Source organism: Schistocerca americana, chromosome 1 (genome assembly GCF_021461395.2).
Source record: "Schistocerca americana isolate TAMUIC-IGC-003095 chromosome 1, iqSchAmer2.1, whole genome shotgun sequence".
Lineage (NCBI taxonomy): Eukaryota > Metazoa > Arthropoda > Insecta > Orthoptera > Acrididae > Schistocerca > Schistocerca americana.
The window spans coordinates 678,699,924-678,727,158 of record NC_060119.1 but is presented as its reverse complement, the minus strand read 5'-3'; the positions used below and the strand labels follow the sequence as shown (position 1 = coordinate 678,727,158).

Sequence of the window (27,235 nt, the reverse complement as noted above, 5' to 3'; positions counted from 1 at the left end):
ATCAGTGCAACTCTTTTATTACATCAGAAGTAGTTCGAGGTACAGAGTTCAGTGGAGGCGGTGGTATGGAATTCGGGGCAAGAGGCTAGGCATGGGGCGGATGCGGCGCTGGTGCTGACGCAGGCGAGCCTGCGGCGGGTTGCGGTCCGTCACCTCGCCGTCCACCAGGAAGCACGTCACCACCGCCTCCGTCTCGTCCACCAGCGACAGCTGCACCGTCAGGTTCACCTGCAACACAGCCGCGCACGCCGGACTAACCACAACAAGCAAGCTACAGCCCTGCAGTCACATCTTCGTTGTAATTAGATGGCGGGCGATGTGTGGTGAGTGGTGGTTGTACATCTGATGTGCGGTGGGTGCACAATAGGCAACGCAAGTGTCCACCTCATGTTTTCTATCATTATGTCATATACATCGTTGTGGTACAGACAGAAAGTAAGTATAATATGCACAGAACATCACTACTGTTGTTCTTTTCTGTACCAGTATTTGAGGAGGACATCCCTGCTTCCCTCTGACAAACATGCCCTGTCATTACGAGATGCTACTACTACTACTATGGCCGTATAGGTGGAACGCATGAGGGTGTCAGTAAATTTTCGGAGCAGTCTGGGGTCGTATTGGTAAGGACTACTGCTACTAGTAGTAGTATCTAATTTTGGGATGAAGACAGCAAGAATGAGAAGTGAGGGAAGTAGTAAACTGAGGTCAATTCTATGGCGCTCAGGAAAAAGTGTGTACATCTTAGGAACTGTCAAAATGGTGTTAAACGGACCACGAAGCAAACAAACTAGTCATTTTCATTTGAGTAAAGAAAGAAACGTGTATCGTACGTAGTAGGCTTCCAGAGGCATTTAGCACCAGATATCCATGCATACGTCACGCTATTTCCATACATTACGGGCCGGTGTTTGTCGGCGCAGAGGATTTCGTCATCAAGTGCAGACTATCTGCATTTGGTGACCAACCCGATGCGAGCCCACTCTCAAGCTCCTCAAACCATGGGAACACGATTGTCGGTTTACGAGTTACCTGCTAGAAGATACCATCGCTGCTATCGCACTAGTGCTTTTCTAAAGGGCGAGGTCGGTGGGGCATGGGGGTCGAGCGGGGGGGGGGGGGGGTGGAGAGGGGGGCACTTGAGCCACAGCTAGTGGCACTCAGAGGTGGGAGTGGCTCGAGACGGAGGAGAGTGAGTCATCTCCTCTGCTGTCCCAGTGGAGACATCTCCAGGAAGTGAGTGCCGTGACTGGAAAACTGCGGCGTCACTGGCAGTCAGCGCGGGGCAGACTGATCTGCGGTGGCGGTTGAGGTTGCTGACGCGAGCTACACTTGGACGTGTTGACAGCTGAGTGAGTGATGCGGGAGCAACAACGCTGCCCACGATGCTTGCGGCTGACGACTAGTAGCGAGTCGGCGTACCAGTATTAGGGTATTGGCCCAACTCGTCTCAAATTTGCGTAGCAGGCCAAAGTTGTCGCACTGACCGCCGTTGCAGCTGCGGCGTTAACACGTCGACAAGGTCAGTTCGTGTGCGGTCGTGACTAGAAGCATTCTTTGTGATGGTACACCTAGGAGCTGTCTACGGAGTATTACTAACAGTAAGTGTTGAGTGTTGGCGCTGTTGGACACAAACAAACCGGTGGAGCAACTGCCGTCTTTCCTCAGACCAGAGGAAGACCATTCCAATGGAGATGGAGTAAGGCGCTTCCGCATTTCAAGAGGAGCGCTACCTATGTGCTTCAGTACATGATGGCTGCATCTCGGAACTTAAGTGATCCAGTAGAGTGTACAGTGCAGAGTACAAACTCTGCTTTCAGTGTTTTGGTTAACAAGCGACATTATGCATCGAAGTCCATAGTTATGGTGCGACGTGTTATGGTTCCTTTGTGATGGCATGTTGGGAGTGTGATCTGTTCCCCATTAACATTTTGTTAATTACACAGCAGATGCGCGACTGATGTGTACATCTCATTCTAAAGCAAGTGATCTTATCTTATGACGCCATGGGTGTGAATGACTTCGTTTATGCCATTTGCACAAAGAAAGATACCTAGCTAGCTTGCTGTTTGAGAATGATTCATTTACACGTTTTATTTTGTAGGCGATTGTATTGAGGTATACGCGTAGGTAGTCCTGTAGATACCTGGTAGTATCTTGTTGTGGTGAGTGGATGGTGATGGTAGTAGCTGTAGACAATATTTAACTGGGTGCTATGTGTATGATCTTAAGTCTGAGAATTGTCTTAGTGTCCTGTAGTTAGCTGCAGAAGAATTATTTATTGTCAGTTCCTGTCTTTGGCCAAGGACCATTTACAGTACTTATTATTGGTGTTGGCAGACTTTCTCTGCTGCGTCCTGTTCCATTGTATTACGTTTCATTGTGTTGTAAGTATTTTAATTGATATGCTCCCGTTTGAGCCATGCTTTCAAGAGATATAGCCTATTGAAATGCACATTATGTTCTGTTTAATTGTTGTTCTGTTGCCAATAAGATTTTATGTTTAATAAATTACTTGTTAAAATGAACCCACGGGGCAAAACCCCAGCTCGAACCCCACTCCATCCAAATTCCACGCTACAAGAGCTTCTTATAACTTTGACCCTCTACATCTACATCTACGTGACTACACTACCATTCACAATTAAGTTTCTAGCATAAAGTTCATCGAGTCATCTTCAAGTTACTTCTCTATCGTTCCAAAGATTTCTGGAAATCTAAAAATATGGAACCAATTTGACATCCCCCATCGGTAGCACTCGTTACTTTGTGTGCATAAACAGCTAATTATGTTTCACAAGAGCGATACTTTCTGAATCCCTGTTGGCTCTTTGCCAATAAATCATTTTCTTCTAAGTAATTCATAATGTTCGAACATAGTATACGTTCGAAAATCCTCCGGCAGATCGACGCTAGTGACACGAGTCTGTAATTCAGAGGATTACTCTTAATTCCATTCTTGAGAACTGGTGAGACCTGCGCAACTTTTCGGTATTTAGATATATATCTTTTGACGTTCGAACTGTTGTATATTTGTACTAAGTGTAGAGCTATTGTACCGGCATACTCTGAAAGGAACACAACTGGCATACAATCTGGACTGGCGGCCTTGCCTTTATAAAGTGATTTAAGCTGCTTCGCAACATCGAGGACATCTACATCTTCTCATCTTAGCAGTCGTTCTTCATTCGAATTGTGGAATGTATACTTCGTTCCTTTGGTGAAGAAATTTTGGAAAACCGTATTTGATAACTTCGCTTTAGTGGCATTGTCATCTGTAACATTACCATTGCTGTCATGCAGTGAAGGTTTTCATTGTGTCTTGTTGCTGGTGTAATTTACGTACGACTAGAATCTCATTAGACTTTCTGCCAGATTTCGAGACAGTTCTTTTGTGGAAACTACTAAAAGCATTTCGCATTGAAGCCTGCGCTAAATTCCTAGCTTCATAAAGAATGGCCAGTCTTGGAGATTTTGAGCGCTTTTAAATTTAGCGTGCTTCTTTCATTGCTTCTCTTTTAATATGTACCTTATTATATCTGTACATTTCGAAAATGATATGTAAAATTATTTATATCAGCCGTAGGTCCACGTCCACAGATTTGTTCTAGGGACCATGTCATAAGCTTTTGCCAAGTCTACATGGACAATGTGTATCTCTAACTGCACTGCTATGGATTGCTCCAACAGCTGTTTAAAATAAAGAGTTTGCCTGTGCAGGACCTGTTCTGTATAAACGAACTCCAGTCTTCCCCATCATGGTGACCAAGATTCTGCCTTATTTTGTTGTACATAATTTTGCCAAATAAGCGGGTCGTTGTGCCTCTCTAATAATTATTCTCTCTTCCAATCTCCCTCTTGCGTAACGAAACCATATACGATTTTAAATTATGATGGTATTTCAATCTGCCGACAACAGCTGTTCAAAAAGAGTATTATTCTCTTCCTCAAAGAGTGTTCTCCAGTTGTCAATAACTTCACCGGCATATTTACGGGACCAGATGATAGGTCGTTTTTCATTTTAGCTACTGTGATGTTCACCTAATTTATCGTGCTGGTCATATTACGAACTGGTTCTTTAGTCCCACCTTCTTCCTCTTCTGTGAACTGGCGTCTGTCTTCAATTAGAAAATCAATATAATACTCTTTACATTCCTTTAAAAGAACTAAATTGTCCACTGCTACGTTTACTAGTGTTTTCTTCATACCTGAATTGTCCTTTACACTCCTGTAGTTAATGATCCACCGAGAGAACGCTAAATCTGAATGAATTTCCGTTCTTTTGTGATTTAATTGTGTTCCTAAACTTATGAATCACTGTCTGATAATTTGGCTCTGTTGAGGTCATTTATTTGATAACCATTTTTATATGAGTGTATTCTTCATTTCGCAAACCAGCTTCTCATGATCTACCATACCTGTTCATTCTGACATCGTAGTAAAAATTTTCTTAACCTAGTAAAAATGAAATAGTTACCAGAGAGAAGGAAATGTACAAAGATAAACCTTATCTGGGACATATTACAAGTACTTAACAATCGTCCATTTACGTAGATTTTCTAAAACACAGCCAGTTTGTTATTCATTTCTTCTTCAGGCGTATATGGACGACGGCGTTTCACTTCTGGTCAAACACAACACAGTGTGCACACAAGCATGTGGGTGTGCAGTTCATAAACAACTGGACACAATATTTTAATAAATACACTTCCCAGATTATGTGCATATTGACGTTTATGTTCCACCTGCCTCTCTTTAAGACGACATGAATGATGTACAGAATTAAATCTTGCCCTGAGTCGCATTTGGCCCATATATCTTACTTTTTACATCACCGGTTCCAAGGATATAAGGCCACAGATACACGTGCTGTGTATATTGTTAGCTAGCAGTAAACTGCGTCGTGAGTTCAATAAAATCTGGATAACGGTAGATAAGAGATGGTTGTGAAAGCTCGACCAAGAATTAATTGGCAGTTGTGAAGCCACAACTAATTTTCTTGGCACAGTTGAATAAAATAAAGACGCCATCACGGTTCATGCAAGAGCCTCACGGAAGCAGCCCAGAGTGATGCCGGCCAAGTGAAGTTACATCAGGAGCGGCCTTCTGATGCAACAAGCACTGTCGCCACTGTGTCGAGCAGTCACCACATAGCGTGGCTCAGCAGAGGGACCAGATCCGTAGTATCATCGAGGCAGCAGAATCGTGGAGCCACTGTGGTGTGGATGAAGTAACTGCTCCGCGCCTGAGCCATGACTCTGCTGTGGCTTACACGATGGGAAACGATGCCTTGGCAAAAAAGGAGACCTGAAAACCACATGAATGCTCCTCATTTATAGACAGAAGTATACAGTCCAGCAGGTACCAGCTTCGAGAGGAGGTCGAGAACGGTCTTCCAGTCGACGTAAGTCGGCAAACTGCCTCCACCATACTGTGCCGCTACTAGCTGCGCCTCTGCTGTTTGCGCTGAATCTAATGCTGCCGACTTCGAGCCCTGCAACTGGTGAGCCACCTGTAAGCTTAAGCTTACTTCAGCCGCTGCTGACCTCGTACTCTGATGTCTACATTTCGAGCTCGGGCCACACAGCCGATCAGCTGTCATCGCCTGTGCGGGCAAGCTCCTGGCTGTCCGCCTCCGCTTGTGTGGGCAGGCACTGTACCTGAGACCCTCCACCTCACGTAGGGCCCACGGCGGGATTCTGCGCGCCCCGGAGCGCCCTGTACCGAACCGTGGGGCTGCCTCTAGTCTGTGTGGCTGCCGTCATGGGCTGCCGGAGTCAACATCCTCGTCTTGTTGCCGCCGCCATCATTTCACCAGTCGAGAGACGCCTTAAGGCCGGTTCCCACTAGGGCTGCCGCGAGTCAAAACGGCGCGTCAGCGGCGTGGTTGCCATGGAAACGGCGTCAGCGGCACGGCGCGGCGGGCTCTGCGTCGCGGTTTGACCATGTCGAACCGCTTCCGCTGCCGCGTGCCGCGCTCCAGGTGCGCGCCGCCAATCACAGAACGCGCTGAGCGTGACGTCAGGTACAGAACCCCGGGCCACGCATACTTTCGCCGAACCGCTGGCGCGGACGCGGCGGCAGCTATGAAATACTTAACATCCGATTGCAAGGAAACTATTCGGTAGAAAAATTTGATTCTTGGGCATGTTACAGCCTGATATCTTCTCTCGATAAAGAACCGAATTTATTTTCGATATTCGTGGTGGTTACTTGCTGTATCGCATTTACGTAAACCTTTACACGAAATTTTAATGAGTGTGCAGAGGTAAAAACGCATTGTGTGGACTTTGCGTACAGTTCATTTTAGGTAATACATTATTGGGTATGAAATTTAGTCAACATATCGAAATTGTTTTTAAAGCTGAGAGCAGATCGATAGCTATCACCGTTCTCGAGATATTGACTGATATGTCGGCGGACGGGCTGTGCCGTGACCGCGCGCAGGTTGCTCGCGACGCGACCGGTAGTTCGTCCTGCTCGTCGTAAACCATGTGGTTGTATCAACCGCAAATTTCGTAAACAGTTCAAGAAATCGAAATGCTTTTTTTTTTTTTTTTTTTTTTTTTTTTTTTTTTTTTTTTTTTTTTTTTTTTTGCAAACGATAACTTGTGAAAAGTCATGTATTTCGTCGCATGATAAATATCCTAAATCTGTTTATCTACCGAGATATGAAAGTAACTACAGTTTTTCAGAAGGGATAGATGTTTTTTTTTTAAATGGCATTAATAGCATGTCGAATGAGCAGTTAAACCGAAACTATAGTTCAATTCATTTATCTTGGCGGCTCGCGCATGCCCGCCCAGACGCGGGAGATTGCAGCGTTGCCAGTTGTACGCGCCAAGAGAAGCAGCGCCGTAGCAGTGTAGTTCTCAAACTTACGTTTAGGGGGGAGTGCGCAGTTTATGAAGTAAAGCCACCACGGCCGCATTAAACCTTTCGCTGCTACAGAGACGTGCTCCCCGCATTCCACGCCGTGCGCGATTTTGTAACCACTGCACTGTTCGCCTGTGCAGACACATAGTGTTCCGACTGCTTTGACACACTTATCATTCGATTTCACAAAAACTATTTGGCCCAAAAATTTGATTTTGACACATCTACTTGACTGATACCTTCCCCCCATAAATGACTTAATTTTGTTTCGATTTTCAACGCAGTTATATTGCAGCATTAAATGTAGTAAACCATTGCACGAAATTTTGAAGAGTTTGCAGAGGTAAAGTTCATAGCGCATACTTTCCGTATGTTCGATTGTAGTTACCACAATGTTGAGAATGAAATGTGGACAAGATACCTAAATTTCATATAAAATTTACTGTATAACAACATCTCATTTAATTTAAGTACCAGATTGGTGTCGTATGTAATATTGAGAAATACATGACTGTAATAAAAGTTTTATTTACACCGGGCGCGTTTGACTTTATTTTAAAGCACTTCAATCAATCAAAAGGAAGTACACAAAATACGTTAAACAAAACTGTGGACTTACAAAAACATTAGGACTTGAATATACTGTGTATCAGTGCTCTGAGCTATGTCAAATATAATTTTTGTGTGTGGCACACACAAAAAGCATTTATTTGCTGAAACACTGATCGGCCGACACAAACGTTGAATATTGTGTTACCTCAGCACAAAACTACGAAAGGTGACTTGGCAATGGAGGAGACAAAATGCTGTCCAATGAAGATGCTTCAAAAGAGAAAAACGCGTCTGGTCTAAATAAGACGCTTATTACAGTTGCAGAAGAGCAATATATTTCAATACCATTGGTAAAATTGCAACTGTGGAACAAAAACAAGAAAGAGAACATGAGTATTATTGTGTATGTGCCTTACCCTTCATTGTTGTCAATCGCTGCGATAGTCTTCTGCATCGCTGTAGTCAGTGTCGTAGTCCGAATCATCAGGTCTTAGAGTTATGACGATGGGTTCAAGCAGATTGTCAATTACAATTTCCCTGTCCATGTCCTCCTCCTGTAGCCTTTGTGCATGCCGAACATGCCTTTCTGTATCGGCAATTTTAAATGTCACGTTTCGTTCTGCGACATACCCTTTCACTTGTGCCCAAATTAACTCTATCGGATTGTATTGGCAATGGTACGGTGTCAAACGCAAAACTGTGTGTCCATGTTCCTGTGCAATACAATCGATTTCATAAACTTTTGTGCGAGGCTTATGAAGCACTACAAGATTCAACATTTCAGCACGAGTTTGGTTGGCAGTATGTGGAATATTTTTACTTGCAAGCCATAACATGATATCGGCTTTTTTTGTACTTGTTGTGGGTGTCTTGTCAACAACAACAGAGTGATAACTCGCATTGTCCATTACAATCACCGAGTTTGCAGGCAAGTAAGGGAGAAACTGATTCCTAAACCACAATTTAAATGTCTCAGAGTTCATTTCGGAATGATAATCCCCTGAATTTCTCTTTTTTGCCCGGAACACTAATTTGCTTTCTGGAATGAATCCAGAAGCAGAACCAGCGTGAAGCACAATTATTCGTCCACCTTTACCAACTGGTACTTTAAACCCACCCGAACCATCACTCATTTTCCAACACGCTTTCCTTGTGTGATTTTGGTTCACCCATGTTTCGTCCAAGAAAAAAATGTTCTTATTCCCGGATTTTCTTACTTCAATAATACGTCTTAAAAACTGTGCCCTTGAAGCAGCGATATCACTATGTTCCATTAAAAACTTTCTTCCGTCATTTGTATGTACATATTTGAATCCAATGTTTTTAAGTATTCTATTCATTGAAGTCATGCTACCTTTAAAATTTATGGTTTCACGCATTTTCACAGTGATTTTTTTTACAGTAGGAAATTCGCCTGTGTTGTACATGTTGAGCACTTCTCGTCTTAGAACATCTTTGTCTAAATTATCTAAATTAGTTACAGTCCTCTCACGAGTGCGATATTTCCCTGGCGATCTGAAAAGTGGGCTTCCACAGGTCTCCGTAGATAACTTTCCTTCATTGGCAATCCGCTGAACGGTTCTCAAGCTAACGCCTGTCGCTTCTGCAGTGCGTTCCTGAGATCTGGCGACATCCGTGATAGGTCCACCGTTTTCTGCTTCGCGCTTGAAAAAAGCGTGAATCCGGTAAATTATGTCCCTCGCCTGTTTATGGAGAGTTTGTCGCTTACCACCATTATCAGCCATGACAACTTGCAACAAATGCGATAAAAATTCACCAAAGAATAACTACAATCACATTTAACACTCGCACTCGCTAAGACATTCCCAGCAGACCGTTCAGAAAACTACTGAACACTCATTGGCTGTCAGCGGATGCGTGACGTCAGGTGCGTAGAACGAGCCTTAAATCGACCGCAGTCGTTCATGGTTCCAACTATACAGAGTGTTCATTTTAATTGGAGACATTGAAATATCCGCAAATCTACACATCGGATCAAACAAATTTATAACTAAATTTTTTTTGTCTCAGAGGGGGACATCCAATGATACCAAATTCGACGAATTTGTAGTCAAATTTGTTATAATTGGATGTCCCCTTCCGGGAGGAACTAATTTTCATTAGGATTTCTTTTGGCTCTGTGTGTCGTTTTCAAGAGATTTCAATGTCCCCATAAAATGAACACCCTTTATAACATAAACAGTGTTTATAAATTGGGAAATATTCTATCTTTAGCAACTGTAACAAAACTTTCTTTATACCAGAGTCATTTCGCTTTTTTCTAAAACGTTCTGATTAAAACGAAGTTGGCGAAGTACACAAAACTGAATTTTGGACGTAATAAAACATAAAACTAAAATATATTGCCAGTGAGGCACAGTGCGCAAACATTTTGTTTTTGTCACAACGGACAGCAAATACTTGCCAAAACATAGATCAGTCGACGAAACCATTGAATATGATGTTGCCAAAGCAGCGAAGCAAAGAATTCCGTCAGACAATCAAATAGCTCGGCAACGTACGAGCCCAAATTCTGCTCTAAATAATACTTTTAATACTGCCGCAAAAGAATATATCTCAATATGAATAGTAAAACAGCGACTGCAGAAGAGGCGATATACAAACAAAACGGATAACATGAATATTGTATGTGTGCCTTTTCGTTGTTTTTAAATGCTGTGAAAAGAAATATTGGAGGAGAAAATTACAAAAACTGAAAACTTATTATGATTATAATGAAGCACAGGAAATTTCAAAACATTACATTCAAACGAATAAAATTCATTAAGTAAGACACTTCGCTATTGTTTTTAAATAAATAAAATATTTAGAATGCAACAAGCCTTGAACTCAGAAACTTCCGATTAGCAGCCCAACACCTTAACCATTACGCCAACGCAGCTACTCATTTCTGGCATCTCCTGGAGCACTATAAACGTTTGCAAAATACCGACAAACACTGTTGGGATGACTATGAATTACTCACGTTGCGTCGAAGTACAATAGGAAATGAACAATTACCGCTGTTCTTTACTGCGAAAAAGCGGTTCGTGAGAGTGATACAAACACCTTTCCTTGCTATCGCCTGAATTAGGAGGCTTATTGTTTGTTTGGTTTAATTAATTAATAGAATATGAAGCAATTGGTGTAAAGAATGCTTTTTCCAAACTTTCTATAAAAGAAAGTCTGCTATCAAGACATTGCTTTTGTTCAATTACTTCATTTATGACTGAACGTTTCTAAAATTGAAGACACTCGTCCGTGCTCTGCACTGCAGTCGAGATCTGGCAACGTCGTTCTCTGGTCATTGGCTGACTGTGATTTGTGACGTCAAATGCGCAGAACGAACCTAAACTCGGCCGCCAAGATATATGACGCGCACCTTAATTTGCTGGTATGTCATAAGATGTAATTTACTAAATATGTAGAGCTATTGATTATTTCCTTTCTTTTTTCTTTATCCAGTGTACTTTACTGATTCAAGACGCGTTTCGCCTTTTACTTTAAGGCATCTTCGGTGGAATCTAGAATGACTCAGTTTTGTTTTGATCTGTGATACTTGCAGATTATAAAACAGTTCACATCTTTTTTTACGTGAATGAGTGATTACTTACAGTGAATTGAGTTTTTGGCGGACATATACGTTTCCCCTCACCTGGTCACATGCTGGAGGTTGAACTAAAGCTTAGATTATGGAACATAAGCACATTTTCATGTTCGCTCTTTTTTCTTCTGTCACTAGCAGTAGACGTTTTACCGAAAACTCTGATTTAAAGTCGTAACTACAGTGTGTTCACCTCATGTCCCTTCCTGTCTGGTTTGTTTGTGTACATGTTGCCAACCTGCAGAATTATATGCTGAAAACTAAGGTTTGTTTATTTTTGTTCTCCTTATATCTGTATGTGTGTGTGGCTAGCCAGTGATAGTTATAGAAAGTTGAAAGTGAATCCAGCAGTTGTCAGACAGTGTTTGAAAGATTTGGTGTTCAGCTGATTTCAGTTTTGGTTTAAATGTTTTAAGGAGTGCATGGAAGAGTAAATTCACTGCTTACATTAATAGATAAAATAGTAGAATAGTATTTCAACAGATGATTATTATCAGAATACTATCGCCCAACCCCTTTGTCCTCACTCTTTGACGCCCCATAATACGTCCTGTCAACTAACCCCTATTGTTGTCAAAGTTGTGCCGTAATTTCCTCTTCCTCCTCTATTTAATTCCGTACCTCTTCTTTAGTCACACGATCCTCGTATCTAATGTTCAGCATTCTTATGAATCACCACGTTTTGAAAGCGTCCATTGTCTTCTTGACAGAACTGTTCATTGTCCACGTTTCACTTACATACAAGGCTGCACTCCACACAAATACCTTTGTAAAATAGTATCCAACCATTAGCATTTATATTCGGTGTGAACAAATTTTCTTTTTCAGAACGCTTTTCTTGCTGTTGACAATCTTCAGTCAGGTTTGCGTCTGCACCAGGAAATGCCTTACAATTTAAAATCTGGTTTCGAAAACTGTTCCAAATATATATTATTCTTTCGTGATTCTTAAGCAAGGTGCTGGCGATGATTACATTATGCTTTGTGGGAAATTCTATCAGGTGGCTTCCACTTTCATCCCTTCCACCTAGCCTTTGTGTTCTTACTGTTTTCGTGTACCTGCTACCGTACCACATTTTAAATTTTTGTCTCGCTTAACTATCTGAATAATCTTTCTTGTTGTACATTGTTTCAATGTGTTAGGAGATAGTGAACAATCGTGAACGGTAGTCATGAAATCTGTTTATGGTGAAATGAGAAAACATTAATAATGAAATATGTGAAAGAGTACATTGTACAGAAAATGAAAAATTGGTATGTCTTCACCCAACTTCGTCTTTCCTTCATGTAGGTGTAAGATATAGTTAATCAAACGCACCGCGCGTTTCAGTGGGTCCCAGCCCGTACCTCAGTGGCTGTCCGTCATTGGCTACCGCTAACGTCTGCCGCTTCCACGTGGGAACGCCAATTCCGCGAGCCGCCGCGTCAACGCGGAAAACGCTTGCCGCCGCCGTTTCCGCACGCCGCGCTGCCGCGCTCTAGCGGGAACCGGCCTTTAGGCTGCCAGTGACCACAAGCCGATCGCTAACCACAGCACCTTCTCGGTGACTATCTGCAGCTTACGACGTAGGGCGTTGGATTCTCTGAGCATCGTCAAGACTTTTGTACATTGCTGAGTGATAAATGATTGTTCTGACAATGCTGTTTTCATGACGAAACGTCGGCAACGGCCAGGCATCCATTCGCCATTCCACTATGCCCACGGTGGTTAGCTTCTGGCTTCGTGACTTCTGACAACCCAGTTCACCGAGAGAGGTGGCACAGTGGTTAGCACACTGGACTGGCATTCGGGAGGACGCCGGTTCAAACCCGTGTCCGGCCATCCTGATTTAGTTTTTTCGTGATTTCCCTAAATAGCCTGAGGCAAGTGTCTGAATGGTTACTTTGAAAGGGCACGACCGACTTCCTTCCCCACCCTTCTCTAATTCGATGGGACCGACGACCTCGCTGTTTGGTCCCTTCCCCCAAATCAACCAAACAACAACCCGGTTCCAACACCCACCGTAGAAGCCAATCACCCCCGGCCTTTGCAGAGTTTCTGCACAGCAAAATGGTGTTAGCGTTTGGATGGAGAAACATTGTACACCTCGGATTTAACTGAAAATCTAATGCGACAATGCACAAGAGCTGGATATCTTCCTACTTGTATAGCTAAACACTTAGTGTATTAAACTGCGAGACCGGGAGGTGCAGCAGATTTGTGGGCAAATTGACAAAATGAGTGAAAGACTATTGGAATCGCACACCAGGCTGTACACGGCTATTGGGCAAGTGCCACACCAACCGTGGTATATCCTTAACTGATTCCTTGTCTCCGTCTCAAAGATTCAATACACAAACATACACTACAAACAGAAACCCTATGCGAAGTTGTTAGGTTAAAAGACGATATAGTGACAGGAATGGCTCCAGAGCAAAGAAATATAGTAATGACCAGAAATCCCAGACGGGTGAGCCGTCGTCTCTTTGAGCCAGCTACGACAGCTGGAACTAGTGTAACACAACAATGTTGGTGTGGAAACGGTACGCACCTTGGGGTACATCTCGAGGATGTTGATGACCAGCGAGTAGACGGCGGTCTGTCCGGCCTGCAGCGGGCAGCTGCCGCTCACCAGCGACTGGCAGGCGTCCTGCTGCGGCAGCTGGTAGTTGACCTCGACGCCGCCGATGTTGGCCAGCACGTCCGGCCGTAGCGAGGTGGTCGGCCGCTCTGCAACAGCCAGGCGGCGCTAGACGCTTCTGCCACCAATACGTTAACTGTGGCCAGGGTGAGAGGAGGCTTTGCCTGAACATCTCTGTTCTGCTCCGATACCTGATATCTTTAACTACATATCCCACGCCCTTCTTTACGGTATAGTGTACACAGTCTCTTGGCGTCAGTAATCCAGTCACGGTACAAACCCAACTTGCCAACATATTTATTAGAAATACGCACGAAAGATTTCACGCCCTGTTTGCCTCATGGACTACAATGGGAACTCGCAAATCTTATATCCACTGTTGTGCAAAACCTAATGACGTTAGCAACTTCCGCATGATGTGTCACTGCCGAGTAATATTGCTCAATGAAACTTGGATCACACATAGAAAGAAACACTACAGCATAGTACCGAAGGTAACTAAAAGAAATACGCAGTAAGACGAACAGCAGTGACACTTTCATTCAAACACAACAATTACACGTAAGTCACCGAGATTTACAATGGTTGCGTGGTCATCACGGATGGTAATCATGCTCTGTAACATGCTCTCGTGGAGACCACAGTGTTGATATGAAGTTATTGTTCATTCCTCCACCAGCGTGATTGACAGCTACTGGATAGTCCTCAGAACATCACGACGTGCCACAATTTGTCTCCCCAACGCATCCCACAAGTACTCGGTGTAATTTTAACCAGGGGAATGGGCAGGCAAGTCCATTTACCAAATATCCTCCCACTCAGAGAGCTCCTGTACCTGCGTTTTTCCACGCGGTAGCTCAAACTCATCCAGGGCCTAATAACTGTTGAAAAGATGCTCATGGGGACGGAGTACAGTGTCACAGTAACACTGAGTGTCCCATGTTCAAAGATGTTGACATCCCTCAAATATTATGCCTATCCACACCAGAACACTTCAACCATCAAAACGATCATGATCGATAATGTCTAAGGGCGCATTACGTGTTCCTACCTCTTGCCGTATGAGCCTACGTCCAACATTCTCGAAAATGATCGTTTCGTGTAGAGTACTTCTAAGGTGTGGTTTGGTTTTGCTTATTCTAGAATTGAGAACAACTGTGTAAGGTGAAATGACAAGTTTAATATCGCAATTTTTCTCTCAAAATTACAGCTTTCACACAGTTTTCAACTCGACAACATAAAAAAAGCAATGGATAATGCATCTTGCCAACATCAAAAAGTGAAATAATTTTATACATAACAACGTAAAATATTAACTCTCTGAAAGAACATTAATCCCAAGCACAATATTATGCAAGTTTAATTGGAAGTTTCTTTACATTAACCCTAAGCTCAATAATATTGAACTTTAATTGGAAGTTTCTTTACAAAACTGCTCCTACACATATGTTATGATGTTGGTCAGCACTACGAAAATGGTCCAATTCCGGTACTATTTAGGATGACACTCAAGTCTATGGTGGATGGTTAGTTATGTGACAAATTTGAGCGCAAGATTACCCAAGGCCACTCGAGTTTACAGTGGACGCAAGCTGGTGAACAAAGTTTACCCCTCTGCATGTGGTATACACCTTAAGCTGCGACGTGCTGCTGACTGCAGTGCCGTTCTCTCCCACTTAAATTCCTATAAAATTAATCTGGCCTTCACTGAACTTTCCAGCAGAAACTTTCCCTATGTTTCTCGATATGCGAGAAAACATGTACTCAGCCCTAGTCTTATTATGTGGCAATATACACGCGCATGGTTGGAGCAGCGTGCATATTGCAGCGCCCTCTCAGTTCTCGCAAGCGCAATTAACTAATTTGGCTGGTTCGTTTCTCCACAGTTGGAGCTAAACGTTGCTACAGCTAATTTCTATCTGACGTGCAGCCGCTGTCAGTGCAGTGCCCACACAAATTTCTTCTCTGCATCATAAGGAGCGTTAAGCGCTCCATTCTGCACTTGAGGCCAGTTTAGAGAAGAGTCCCCTAAAAATGTCTCTCTTGTCCTACTCATGACAGAACTGCCTCACTCCACTTGAGTTCCTTTTTCACGTCACAGCTTTTTGACCACAAGGAGCATACCTCTTATTTTGTAAAAACTCTCTCTACCAATCGCAATGTCCCTTCTATCTATTTGCGTCGAAACTTCAGTATTTTTCTCCTTCCTAGTGCGTTTTGGTGCCAATCAGATGTTTTGTGGCCATTCTAGATGCCTAACATACATTGACCTTTCCATGTGTCACACCCGCTGGCCAAAATGCGTCACTGGATTTTGTTTGTACCCCGTTGGAATTCCGAAACGCAGCTTTCTAAAGCTTTTTTTTTCTTTCCCTTTTGCAGAGGTGCTGCTACACGCGTCCTCTGGCCTGAATCACCTGGCCCAGGGTCGCTGACCTTCCTCTTGCCACCCCTTTAAGTGGTTTCCATCGTAACTCCCGCAGTGCAGCTTCGCTACCCCATTGTGGGGCTGGCTTTTCATAACTAAAAGCGACTCGTGTTCTCTGTTCCACCTTCCGCTCAAAGACATGCATTGTGTAGGAACGGTGTGTTAATTATCGTCGATTGGCTGTCATCCCTTTTTGCATTACACACTGATAGACAAATGTTCTCATAACCACGAATTACGTTAGGTGTCATCTCCACCTTCTCGTTGCGATGCGTGAAGGACTCATGTAAGGTGCAAATCTGAGCATTTATTCTGCCACCTTAATACTGATTCACTGGTCAATGTTATTGTCACATAGTGTGCCTTCTGCAACTGCATCTCTTCAGGGGTGCATTAGGCCCTGACTTTGAATGCGGGACCGCGTCGAACAGTGCAGGCAGAAGAGCTCTTGGTACGAGAGGATAATGGCAAATGGACTTGCCTGCCTGTTCCCTCGACTTAAATACTGTCAGTCACATGTAGGATGCATAGTGGAGACGTACCACAGCATGTCTACAAGCACCAACGACCACCAACTCGTTGTCAACCACGCTGGGGGAGGAATGGACTACCCTACTACAGAAACTCCTTGCCAACCTTGCAACCAGCATGGGAGCACATTGCAGAGCAGGCATTACCATCTGTGGAGGTCACACACCTCATTAAGAACAATCTCTTGCCTTTTCTACTCGTAATGTCCAGGAAACAGTCGTAAACCGCGGAGAGTTCAGTGTAATTACTGTCTTTAAATACAAGTGTTATTTCTGTTTGTCTCATTGCGTATTTATTTCAGTTATCTTCATTACTATACTGCAGCACATTTTTGTATGTATGGTCCAAGTTTCATCGAGATTTGTTACTTGTCAGTGACGTATCATTAAGATCAGAGGCGATGTTACATGGTACTGGCGTGCTGTCTCCTGGGAGGATGGCGGAGGATGACTAATCTTTTGATCGTTGTGTTTCTTTATTCAATTCCCAGGGGAAGAAAGAAAAATTACAGATATTTAACATGGCAGTATTAATTTCGGAGATGAGGGTTTTGAGGACTGTGACGTTTAGGGAACAATACATGAAGTAGATATATGAAGGTTGAGCCTGTATTTGCTGTCCAACGATATGGAGACAGTTTCAGAGAGGGGGATGATATCATCTATGCAGAAAATACCTTGTCAAACAGGTCTCCTGGGGGTGGCCGTTGGCCGCTATACCAAATAAATACACAATCCTGCAACTGGATCGGCATCATGATCGAAGCATCCGAACGCCGATCCTCGACTATGGGAGTTTCCTTACTTTCTGGTCCTGCACTTTAATTCGAATTCTGATTGTGTATGTTGTGTTTAAGACGACTTTGACGTTGCTCGTTGGTCCTCATTTGAGCTCTCTTCACTTGTAGCCGTAACATTCCTGCTGCATTCCCAGTTGTTGGATTATCGTCTATACGATTTTCACACGAATATCCATCACTACCATTCAATGTAAATACTGTATAGCTACGTTTTCCTCATCAAACTACCCGCTGACTATCAAAAGCTACTAGTACAAATACCATATCGCTGATGCGAGTCCTTCGTCAAGCGTTTGTCTTTAGCGGAGCGAAAGTTTTTAGCAATGAGTATTCATCCTTCAGGTTTTAGTCTTCGTGCAAACAGTGCGCAAACTTCGATTGTTCCCATCGTCGCACATGATAAGTTACAAATAGAAATATATGTTGTGCTGAGGTATTGTCTCAGGAACGACATGTTATGTAGCGAATAAAACTTTAATTAGTCTTTGACTATCTTACTCTGAGTAATTCGATTTTCCTCTCTAATTGCATGCGGTGAAAAGTTGCTATTCCTTCACACGCGGACTTCCCACGCAGCATCTCTCATCACCCGGGTGGTCCGGTGACAGGCGGGTTCTTCTGATCTTGAAAGGGTTAAGCCGACGGGTGTGAGGGAGTCGAGTGGATGCTTTCCAGACGCCGACATTGTCATAAGAGCGGGGCGGCACACCCACAGGGGCCTGAAGGAGCGGCTGGGCTAGAGATTCCGTTACTTCGCAGAAACTTAGTGAAAACACTTTCTAGCGGGCTACCAGCGAGGCGTGGGAATGACTTATGTTCCCAGGCAGTCTTGGCAGGCAAATTCCCGCGTTTTCTGCAAAACAGTAACGGAGATTGGCTTGCTCAGGGCATAGCTCAGTGACGTGGCAAAATCGATGCAGAAATTGGCGCCAAGATCTCCATTGGTGGATAGGTAGTGCTTCGGCAAGAGAGTGGAATTTTCCGCCGGTTTTCGAGTTGCTGATTGGAACGTTTAACCACAGCCACTGTCGTGGGGGCGGGAATGTTCTGTGTTCGGCTTGTACGGGTGCTCTTGAGGGGGTGGGCTCTTGCCTTTCGGTCGGAGTAGGTTACAAGACTGAGCTCTCGCTGCTCTGGACAGCCTGCCTTCCGTTGGCTGTCTAATATACTTTCATTTATTTGTAACTGTTTGACGAAGTTGCTGAAGTTCCGACTTCAACGTAACTTTCTGAGTACAGTTGGTAATTGAACTTTCTGCGTACAAGCGGCCTGTGTTGTCCGTCTTGAGCAGTTTTGGCTCAAGTCGACTGTATCGGAGTTACTGTGTGACTTCGCTTGTTAAAATCAATCACTGTACCGTCAGTGATTGTGTGGCGAGCCATCTTCGTCTCCCTCAGAGGCGCTATTGATAGGAAGTCTTTAGTATGGAACAACTAGACCAGGATAATTTGTTTCTGGCTATACTCGTGACATTATCATCACCACGACGGGACGTCGGAGCAACCAGCCATCGCTTCCGGTACGCCAGATCGTGTCCTTCCAGTTAAGAAGACAGCTTGGTAATGTATGTCCGCAGCACCGGCAGATTTGGTAATTTTGCTCTGTTATAAACAGAGCCCCGCAGAGCGCACCTGTTCCCGTCTTTTCTTATGTGGTTCTGTCTTGGGTGTTCATTGTCTGAGTTCTCACTACCGTAACAGCAATTAATGCTGGGTTGGCTGGGTGTTTCTCTTAAGATTGGAGTTGCAAGGAATTGGCTCCACATACCACTTGGTCATAAACGTCACAAGCTAGATTGCGGACAACTTCACCTTCACAGTATTTATTTGAGTATCCAATTTGACGTATTGTAAATGTTTTATGTGTTGTGTTTATTATTTTGAGTTTAGTCGTAATAAATCAAATTGTTATTTTGGACAGAACTTTCATTCTGTAGATCGGCAGAGCAACCCTTTCATTTCTCACCACATTAATGAAACTTATTTATCAAATTAAATTATTCCAGGTGCCAAACTCTTTCCTACCCCACTTGCAGGGTCGATTAGAGTCAGTTCGCGTCTCTTCTTAATCCATGTGCAACAGCAAAAGTCGGAGTTGGAAAAGGGGGGGATTAGAGCATTATTTCCATATGAAGATTCTAGAAGAATTTAATGTTAAATACACTGCTAGCCCCGGCTCCTCGCAAGCTTACACACTACTTAACCTAAATTATCCTAAGGACAAACACACATCCATGCCCGAGGGAAGACTCGAACCTCTGGCGGGACCAGCCGCACAGTCCATGACTGCAGCGCCTGAGACCGCTGGGCTAATCCCGCGCGGCGAGACGGTGTGCTGTATAACCCAATAAGAACTGAGCTTGAGAATGTGAGTCACTTGTCCATATCCTATATCTGCATACACACTTTACAAACCATTCTACACTGCATCACAGAGTATATTACTCTCCTATGTTAGTCACTCTGTGCCCAATGAACGTTGCGTTTACTTGTACAATGTTCGTTGAAGATTACTACAAATACAAAATATCTTCCCTTATAAAACGCTACCTATCAGGAGACTGTGATTGCACAGTGCTGTTGCGTTCTTTGTTGACATAATGGCTGCTGCACCTTTCATATACTGTACCTGCGACAAAGGTGACGTTCCCCGACATGCTCTCGCCCCTGTAGAACACGCAGGGCGGCACGTCACAGTCCAGGATATCTACCGACACTGGCGGCGTTCCCGTCTCACCTGCAACAGGAATGGAAAGTGTCAGTACAGCTTCCTCCAAAATGCTAAGCATCCTTCAGTACCAGAGAAAGAAACGAGATCAACTGATGAATGTTTTAGTTTGTGTTTTCAAGTGGTTCCGACAACAGCGATTAGGCGATGTACTTTTGAATTATTCGTTTAGTCATAATGAACCGTTTCGAGTTACACTCGGGCATTGGGTATGCCAGTATACGAATGAAACTAGAGCACCGTCTCGAATGTGACAATAGGATATTTTATCACCACAGATGTCAAAGCATGTTTTGGAGTGTACTCCCATGCTGACCAGAAGACCCGATAAGGAATCCTTGCGGTAGACGGTTCCATTGCTCCACCAGTGCAGTTGAGAATCGATAGATGGTCGTTGGTTCATGAGCATATGCTGCAATACCTGTCCACAATGCATTCCACGCGTGCTCAGTGGGATTTAAGTCTTTGGAACGGACAGGCCAGACCATTCGCTGCATATCCTCTCGTTCCAAGAGCCCCTCCAATCTGTGCTGTCCGATGCGGTCGCGCATCCATAACAGTGAAGTAAAAGGTGAATGGACCCGGAAAAGACGCGAATGGGGTAGGAGTGCAGTGTCGCAGTAACGTTGACCGGAAAATGTACTGTGTCGAAACATACTGTGTACGACATTATTGCCATACAACCTTATGTCTCCCGACAACTTAGTACCGGGACTCCAAACCGATCGTGTTCGACAATGCTGGATGTAGCCTCATATGGAGAGAGGTAGGAGCACATAATGCACTCAGGAACAGACCCTTGTAGTTAAAACTAAGTAGCTGAAAGTTAGTAAACATCGTTTTCACCTATATGAAGTATAAAACAAACACGTCTATACATAAAATGAAACGTCCCGACTGACTGACTATATGACTCCTCATCGCCCAGCCCAAACCACTAAGCACTGAAACTTGAAATTGCAGACTCTCTATTGAGGCACTTCTGAAGCTAAAACTACGCGAATTGGTATTTGGTTCCTCAGTCAGAAATAAAATAAATACCTGTCTCATCATTTTCGGAAATTCAACCACTAAGGCAGTAAAATAGTGGGTGAATTTGCTAGATTAACTTTTGTCGTGAATCTGGATGAGGAATCGCATGCCGAACTCCAAGTGAGGGATTTTCTCTTCATCCTATTGGGGAAACCAGTTTGACGAGTGCAAGCTGCTGGTGCTGCAGCTCGTGTGTATGCTGCACGGTACTCTCAAAGTCGCAATTCCGATAAGAATTTTTTTCGTCGCCTTCAGGAAATCGATAATCTTCGTCCCCAGGTAATGGACAGAGGTCGTCCAGGGACTATTCGTACTCCACAAACAGACAACGCGATTTTAAAACCGTTCACCAATCACCTGGGCGAAGTATCCCTGATATTGCAAAGCAGTTACGGGTGTCACAAAGACTTATTGTTGAAGTGTTGTAAACGAAGACCACCTTCGATGAGTACAGTTTCGTGAATGGTTTTTGTGCCAACTGGAAGATAACGGACATGTTATAAATAACTTGACATGGACTGACGAATCTAGCTTCACTCGTGAAGGTATTTTCAACCTCCGCAACAGCCATTTTTGGCCGTTGGGAACACAACCCACCACTCAGCCATGAACGTGGCACGCTTTGGCACAAACCTGTGAGCTAGAATCGCGGGTGGAGTGCTTTTGGGTCCTTACCTACTGCCAGACAAGTTGAATGCGAATCATTATCATACGCTTTTTTGCAATACGTTGCCTGACGCATCAGAAAACGTTCAGCTTGGTGTTCGAAGCTATGGTTTCAGCATGATGGTGCTTTAGAATGAATGTGCGTAACTATATAAATGAAGCGTTTCCAGGGAAGTGGATTGGTCTTTGAGGTCCAATGTTCTGTTGTCCATGTTCCCTGGATCTTAATCAACTAGATTTTTATTCGAGCAGAGACTTAAAGGAAAAAATTTATAGTACTCCACCCACAGATGTACACGAGCTAACAGCTCGTGGGATGTAGTTGTGCCGCGTAGGATCCAGCAAGGTATAATCCAGCGAGTAGCGAAGTGTTAGCGGATACGAGGTGACTCTGAACATCTTCCCTAAAGTGAACGCTGCTCGTAGTCGTAAGTACCGGCTCTCTGAAGACAAGCCTGGATGTCAAACGTACAGGATGGAATTACCGTGCGTAGTGTGATGTGCAATCTAGTGCAGCTTACGATTCTGCTGTATCCAACATTATTTTCAGGTGGCTTTATTTGTTTCATGGACGAAACAAAATGGTCGTTTCCGTCTGTAAGAAATTCGTGTTATGTCTTAATGTTTAAATAAAGATAACAAACACAAAGAAATATACAAGATAGCGTATTACGAAGGTGTAAATTGGATATAGTTTTTATGTTTTAACTGAATATAAAAAGGTTTGTGCGAACGCGATTCGAACATCGGCGTTCTCCACGGCATTTTCGTCTCACAGAGCTAACTGGACAGCTCCAGCATAGTGCAGAGCTCATGCAGCCTGTTCTTCACCACGCTGCACACAGTTACAGCGTTGCCAGAGCTTCGTTTTTTAAATCACATTTCTATTAAAACTGTTGGAGGGATTTTGCTGGATACACTTTTGTCTTGAATTTGGATAAAAACTGCTTGCCGACCGTCGAGTGGGGCACTTCTTCTTCACACAGTATATGACACTCCTTTTTGGGAAGTGAGTTTCACGATTGCACGCCAGGGGAATACTGGTATTTAGTTCAAAAATTGGTAGCCAATAGGAAAAATAAATGTGTGACTACAGCTTCAAGCAAATAATTTTTTCTTGCCCTCCCCCTACATATGATTTCTTGCTCAAGCGCTGATAGCTGGTATAGATACAAACACAGGTAATGAACACTTGTATTACTACGCTAAGGACACAAGGTGAACCCTGCCTAAGTATTTCAGTCGAGGCGTATGATCCACCAGCAAATCCCTCCTGCGACCAATGGGTTTCTTCCTAATTCTTCTCTTGTCCCCTTACCCAATACGTATTTTACAGTCATTAAGAGTGAAGCTACAGTCGAAGTATTCATCATCAGGAGTATCTTTGCACGCTAAACAATATTACATTGGATGCAATGCTTTTTTTTCCGAAGACTACGCCTAATGGTAACAGTACACTGAATATGCTGCCTTATCATTCATTACAAATTAAGTGGCTGTATTGAACGAGAGATGGTACGGGCGTTTGTGGATTTGCCACTGTCTGAAGACTCCACACGAACGAAGGGTGACTCCTGTTCTGCTCTGTGTGTGTGACTCTCTAGGACCACAACTCTGCACAGATCAGTATTTAACTGCTCTTCTCTTCTACTTCTCCTGATGGGAGGGGTCTTTGGTGCTGAGACAGATTAAATCATAGAAATAATTAATGCAATAATACTGAGTGGCACAAATGTTGAAGGTTTTTTTTAATATAAGAAAATTTGCTAGTATTAAATATTCATGTAATGTTGATCGTGTTAGGACAGCAACCAGCCACAAATTTACTTTGAGTTCCTTTATTCAAAGGAAACCGTTACCGGTTTCGAATCGTTGCGATTCATCATCAGACGGTTTACACGCTTTCTTTCTACATTTGGTGTGTTTTTTACAGATTAATTGTCCTAAAATATAGATAAAACACAATTACAAACACGCCACACACAGATGGTTTTGTAATTGTGTTTTATTTATATTTTAGGACAATTAATCTGTAAAAAACACACCAAATGTAGAAAAAAAGCGTGTAAACCGTCTGATGATGAATCGCAACGATTCGAAACCGGTAACGGTTTCCTTTGAATAAAGGAACTCAAAGTAAATTTGTGGCTGATTGCTGTCCTAACATGATCAACATTTGTCTTCAAAAACAGCCACGGTCTCCAACATGTCATCATATGACAAAATTGCATTCATGTAATGTTCTTGAAGATATAATTCTGGAACAAAGAATTTTATCAGAGACCATCGGAAACAAGCGAAAAAGAAAAATTTAAATAACTCTACTATATATATATATATATATATATATATATATATATATATATATATATAGACGTAAACTAAGAAATGAAGAGTTACCTATGTCTCGTTGTGAGAAGTACTGTGGTGAGAGAACTGCCGAAAGCAGCAAAAGTGGCACCACGTCTTTTAAACATTTCGTGGAATTGAAAGTTCGGCAGGCAAAGTTCGCACCACACTGCAGGCTGAACAGCAGTGACTGGACAGACGTAGGAAGAAGTAAGAAACACACACAGGACAACTTCTGTCGGAATGAAAATTAAAACTCCACCCAGTAGTACGCTAAAGTGTTCTGATGTTCCTTCAGGTAACTTGTTGGTATGAACTGAAAGAAGAAAGCTCAGAAGACGGCCAACTACCGCTTTGACTACTAAAACTACCCGTATTATTGCTGATCACCCCTCCAACTACAGCCAACTAATTCTCTGACTGTTGACGACTCCATCTCAGATTAACACCAGCTACTTCTATGACACTTATACGCAGAATTTTCAGTCTGTGTCGCACTTTCTTTCTTCTAATTACCTGTTTCGACCGTTTGACATCATCACACCAATAAGTTAATCAATCAATACAACGTATTACGTCAAATACACCCTGTATAAGTACATATAGCCGGTACGACTAAGTACAATTTGACGTAATACGTTGTACTGATCTTTTAAAATTTTCGATATGGTGATGACAGTCTGCCGAAATTCGTAAGTAGATGAAACAGAGTAAGATCTAGCCCGAGAGTTTTGTGTAAAAATGCACCACGGTCGCCGACCTCTACAAAGCCGTCTTGTGTTACATTATTCACTTCTCTTACAAATGGCGACTTATCTGACTACTGTTGACCACTTCTCTTACTGCGGCTTACTACTCGTTCCGTGCATGATGCTGCCTGCTTCTCTGATCGCTGATAACTACATCTCTTACTGCGGCTTACTACTCGTTCCGTGCATGATGCTGCCTGCTTCTCTGACCGCTGATAACTACATCTCCGCTTCCTAATGACTGCATCTCTGACTACTGCCGACTACTACCACTGACTACTTCTCGGACTACTTTCAGTCTACTAAAAGCTACTTCGACTGCTGGTAGTTACAGTGACTAGAACCGATTGTTTCTTTGACAACACTCGACTGCTTCTCTAACTAATTCCGAGTACTTCTATGACTAATATCGACTACAGCTACTACTGTTGGTACAACAACAGACATTTCCCGTCATTAGAGGGAACTGCTTCGGCCTCCTACTCCGCAGAATGCACAGAGATCCAAGGTCCTTCCATAATGGGGGTCTGTGGATACTGTTAAGATGTAGTCAGAAGCAGATAATCGCAACATCTGCGCTTTTTGTATCCACTCACCTCATCTCGGTGGCTTCGTCACGGCACTGCCAATAAGAAGACCACAACCACAGCAGAGAGCTCATCTCATCAATATGCTTCGCTCTACGCTTTGCTGCTAAGATTCTCCCTGAAGCCACATGTTACACTATGCATAACTACAAAGAACTCGCAGCAGGATGTAATCATACAGCCAAACAAAAATCTCTTAGATTATTAATCTCACTAGTGAGTATAATTGTTTCTATGTATTGCGAACACATAGAAAGGAGGATCCTTTATTGTATGATTATATGATAGCGGAACAAACACTGGTACAGTTACTTCTGTAAAATATCTGGGAGTATGCGTACGGAACGATTTGAAGTGGAATGATCATATAAAATTAAATTGTTGCTAAGGCGGGTGCCAGTTTGAGATTCATTGGCAGAGTCCTTAGAAAATGTAGTCCATCAACAAAGGAGATGGCTTACAAAGCACTCGTTCGACCTATACTTGAGTATTGCTCATCAGTGTGGGATCCGTACCAGGTCAGTTTGACAGAGGAGATAGAGAAGATTCAAAGAAGAGCGGCGCGTTTCGTCACAGGGTTATTTGGTAAGCGTGATAGCGTTACGGAGATTTTTAGCAAACTCAAGTGGCAGTCTCTGCAAGAGAGGCGCTTTGCATCGCGGTGTAGCTTGCTCGCCAGGTTTCGAGAGGGTGCGTTTCTGGATGAGGAAACGAATATATTGCTTCCCCCTACTTATACCTCCCGAGGAGATCACGAATGTAAAATTAGAGAGATTCAAGCGTGCACGGAGGCTTTCCGGTAGTCGTCCTTCCCGCGAACCGTATGCGACTGGAACAGGAAAGGGAGGTAATGACAGTGGCACGTGAAGTGCCCTCCGCCACACACCATTGGGTGGCTTGTGGAGTATAAATGTAGATGTAGATGTAGATGTTCAAGTTATAATAATCAATTCCAAGTAAATTTACATCTAATTAAAGGGGAACGTCGTCGTTTACATGCTTTTACCCTAAATCAAGGTTCCTCGTGTCTGACAAGTAATTTCTTTTCCGGTACCTAAATTCAATAGTTACTGCTTACTTAGGAGTAACTACGTTTCGATTGGAACCCTATTTACTGATTAACTACACACTCCTCAGAACTGGACTGTGATATCATAAACACAGTAAATGCGGGAGCACTTTAACGTAAGGCGAGTCATTTTCTTACAATCGCCATTTTGATAGCGACATCCGAGATGATACAGCTAACCGTCGAAAACGGAACTAGATAACCGTGTAGTCCCTTGTACATTCCCTTAAACAACGTGATCGACGTCGAAAATACGTGCGTTCATCCCACAGAAGATTAAAGTATGCCCCGAATGAACAAGCAAAGAACTTGTACGACTAAAAATGTGGCTCCGTTTATGACTTGTTGCTTTGCAGAGGAAGCTGATTCTGTTTCACATGTTGCAGTGTGTATCTGAGATGCAGGCCCCCCTCTTCAGTATCTGATACTTGATACAACTACCGGAAACTACTAACACCGTGTCAGTAGAAACAGTAAAATTAGCAACACTGCACTTGAGGTGGCTTGGTGCGCGCAGCTGTGTACACAAAGGAGGGATGCACGTGTCCCGACGTCAGATATACTCACATGTTTGCACAGTGGTGGCCGATGCGGCGCTCACCAGCAGAAGCAGGCGGAAGGCAGTCCAGGCAGCAGCGGCACGCAT

At 43.4% G+C, this 27,235-nt stretch overlaps 1 protein-coding gene across 1 annotated transcript; it reads right to left on the bottom strand.

The window, feature by feature from the left end:
- On the bottom strand, positions 1-27,235 carry LOC124590808 (NPC intracellular cholesterol transporter 2-like). The gene is made up of 4 exons (XM_047131679.1): positions 27,157-27,235; positions 20,039-20,146; positions 13,563-13,741; positions 1-228 (listed from the first exon to the last, which is right to left on the bottom strand). The coding sequence occupies exons 1-4, from the start codon at positions 27,233-27,235 to the stop codon at positions 49-51; spliced, it is 546 nt and encodes a 181-aa protein (XP_046987635.1). The 3' UTR covers positions 1-48.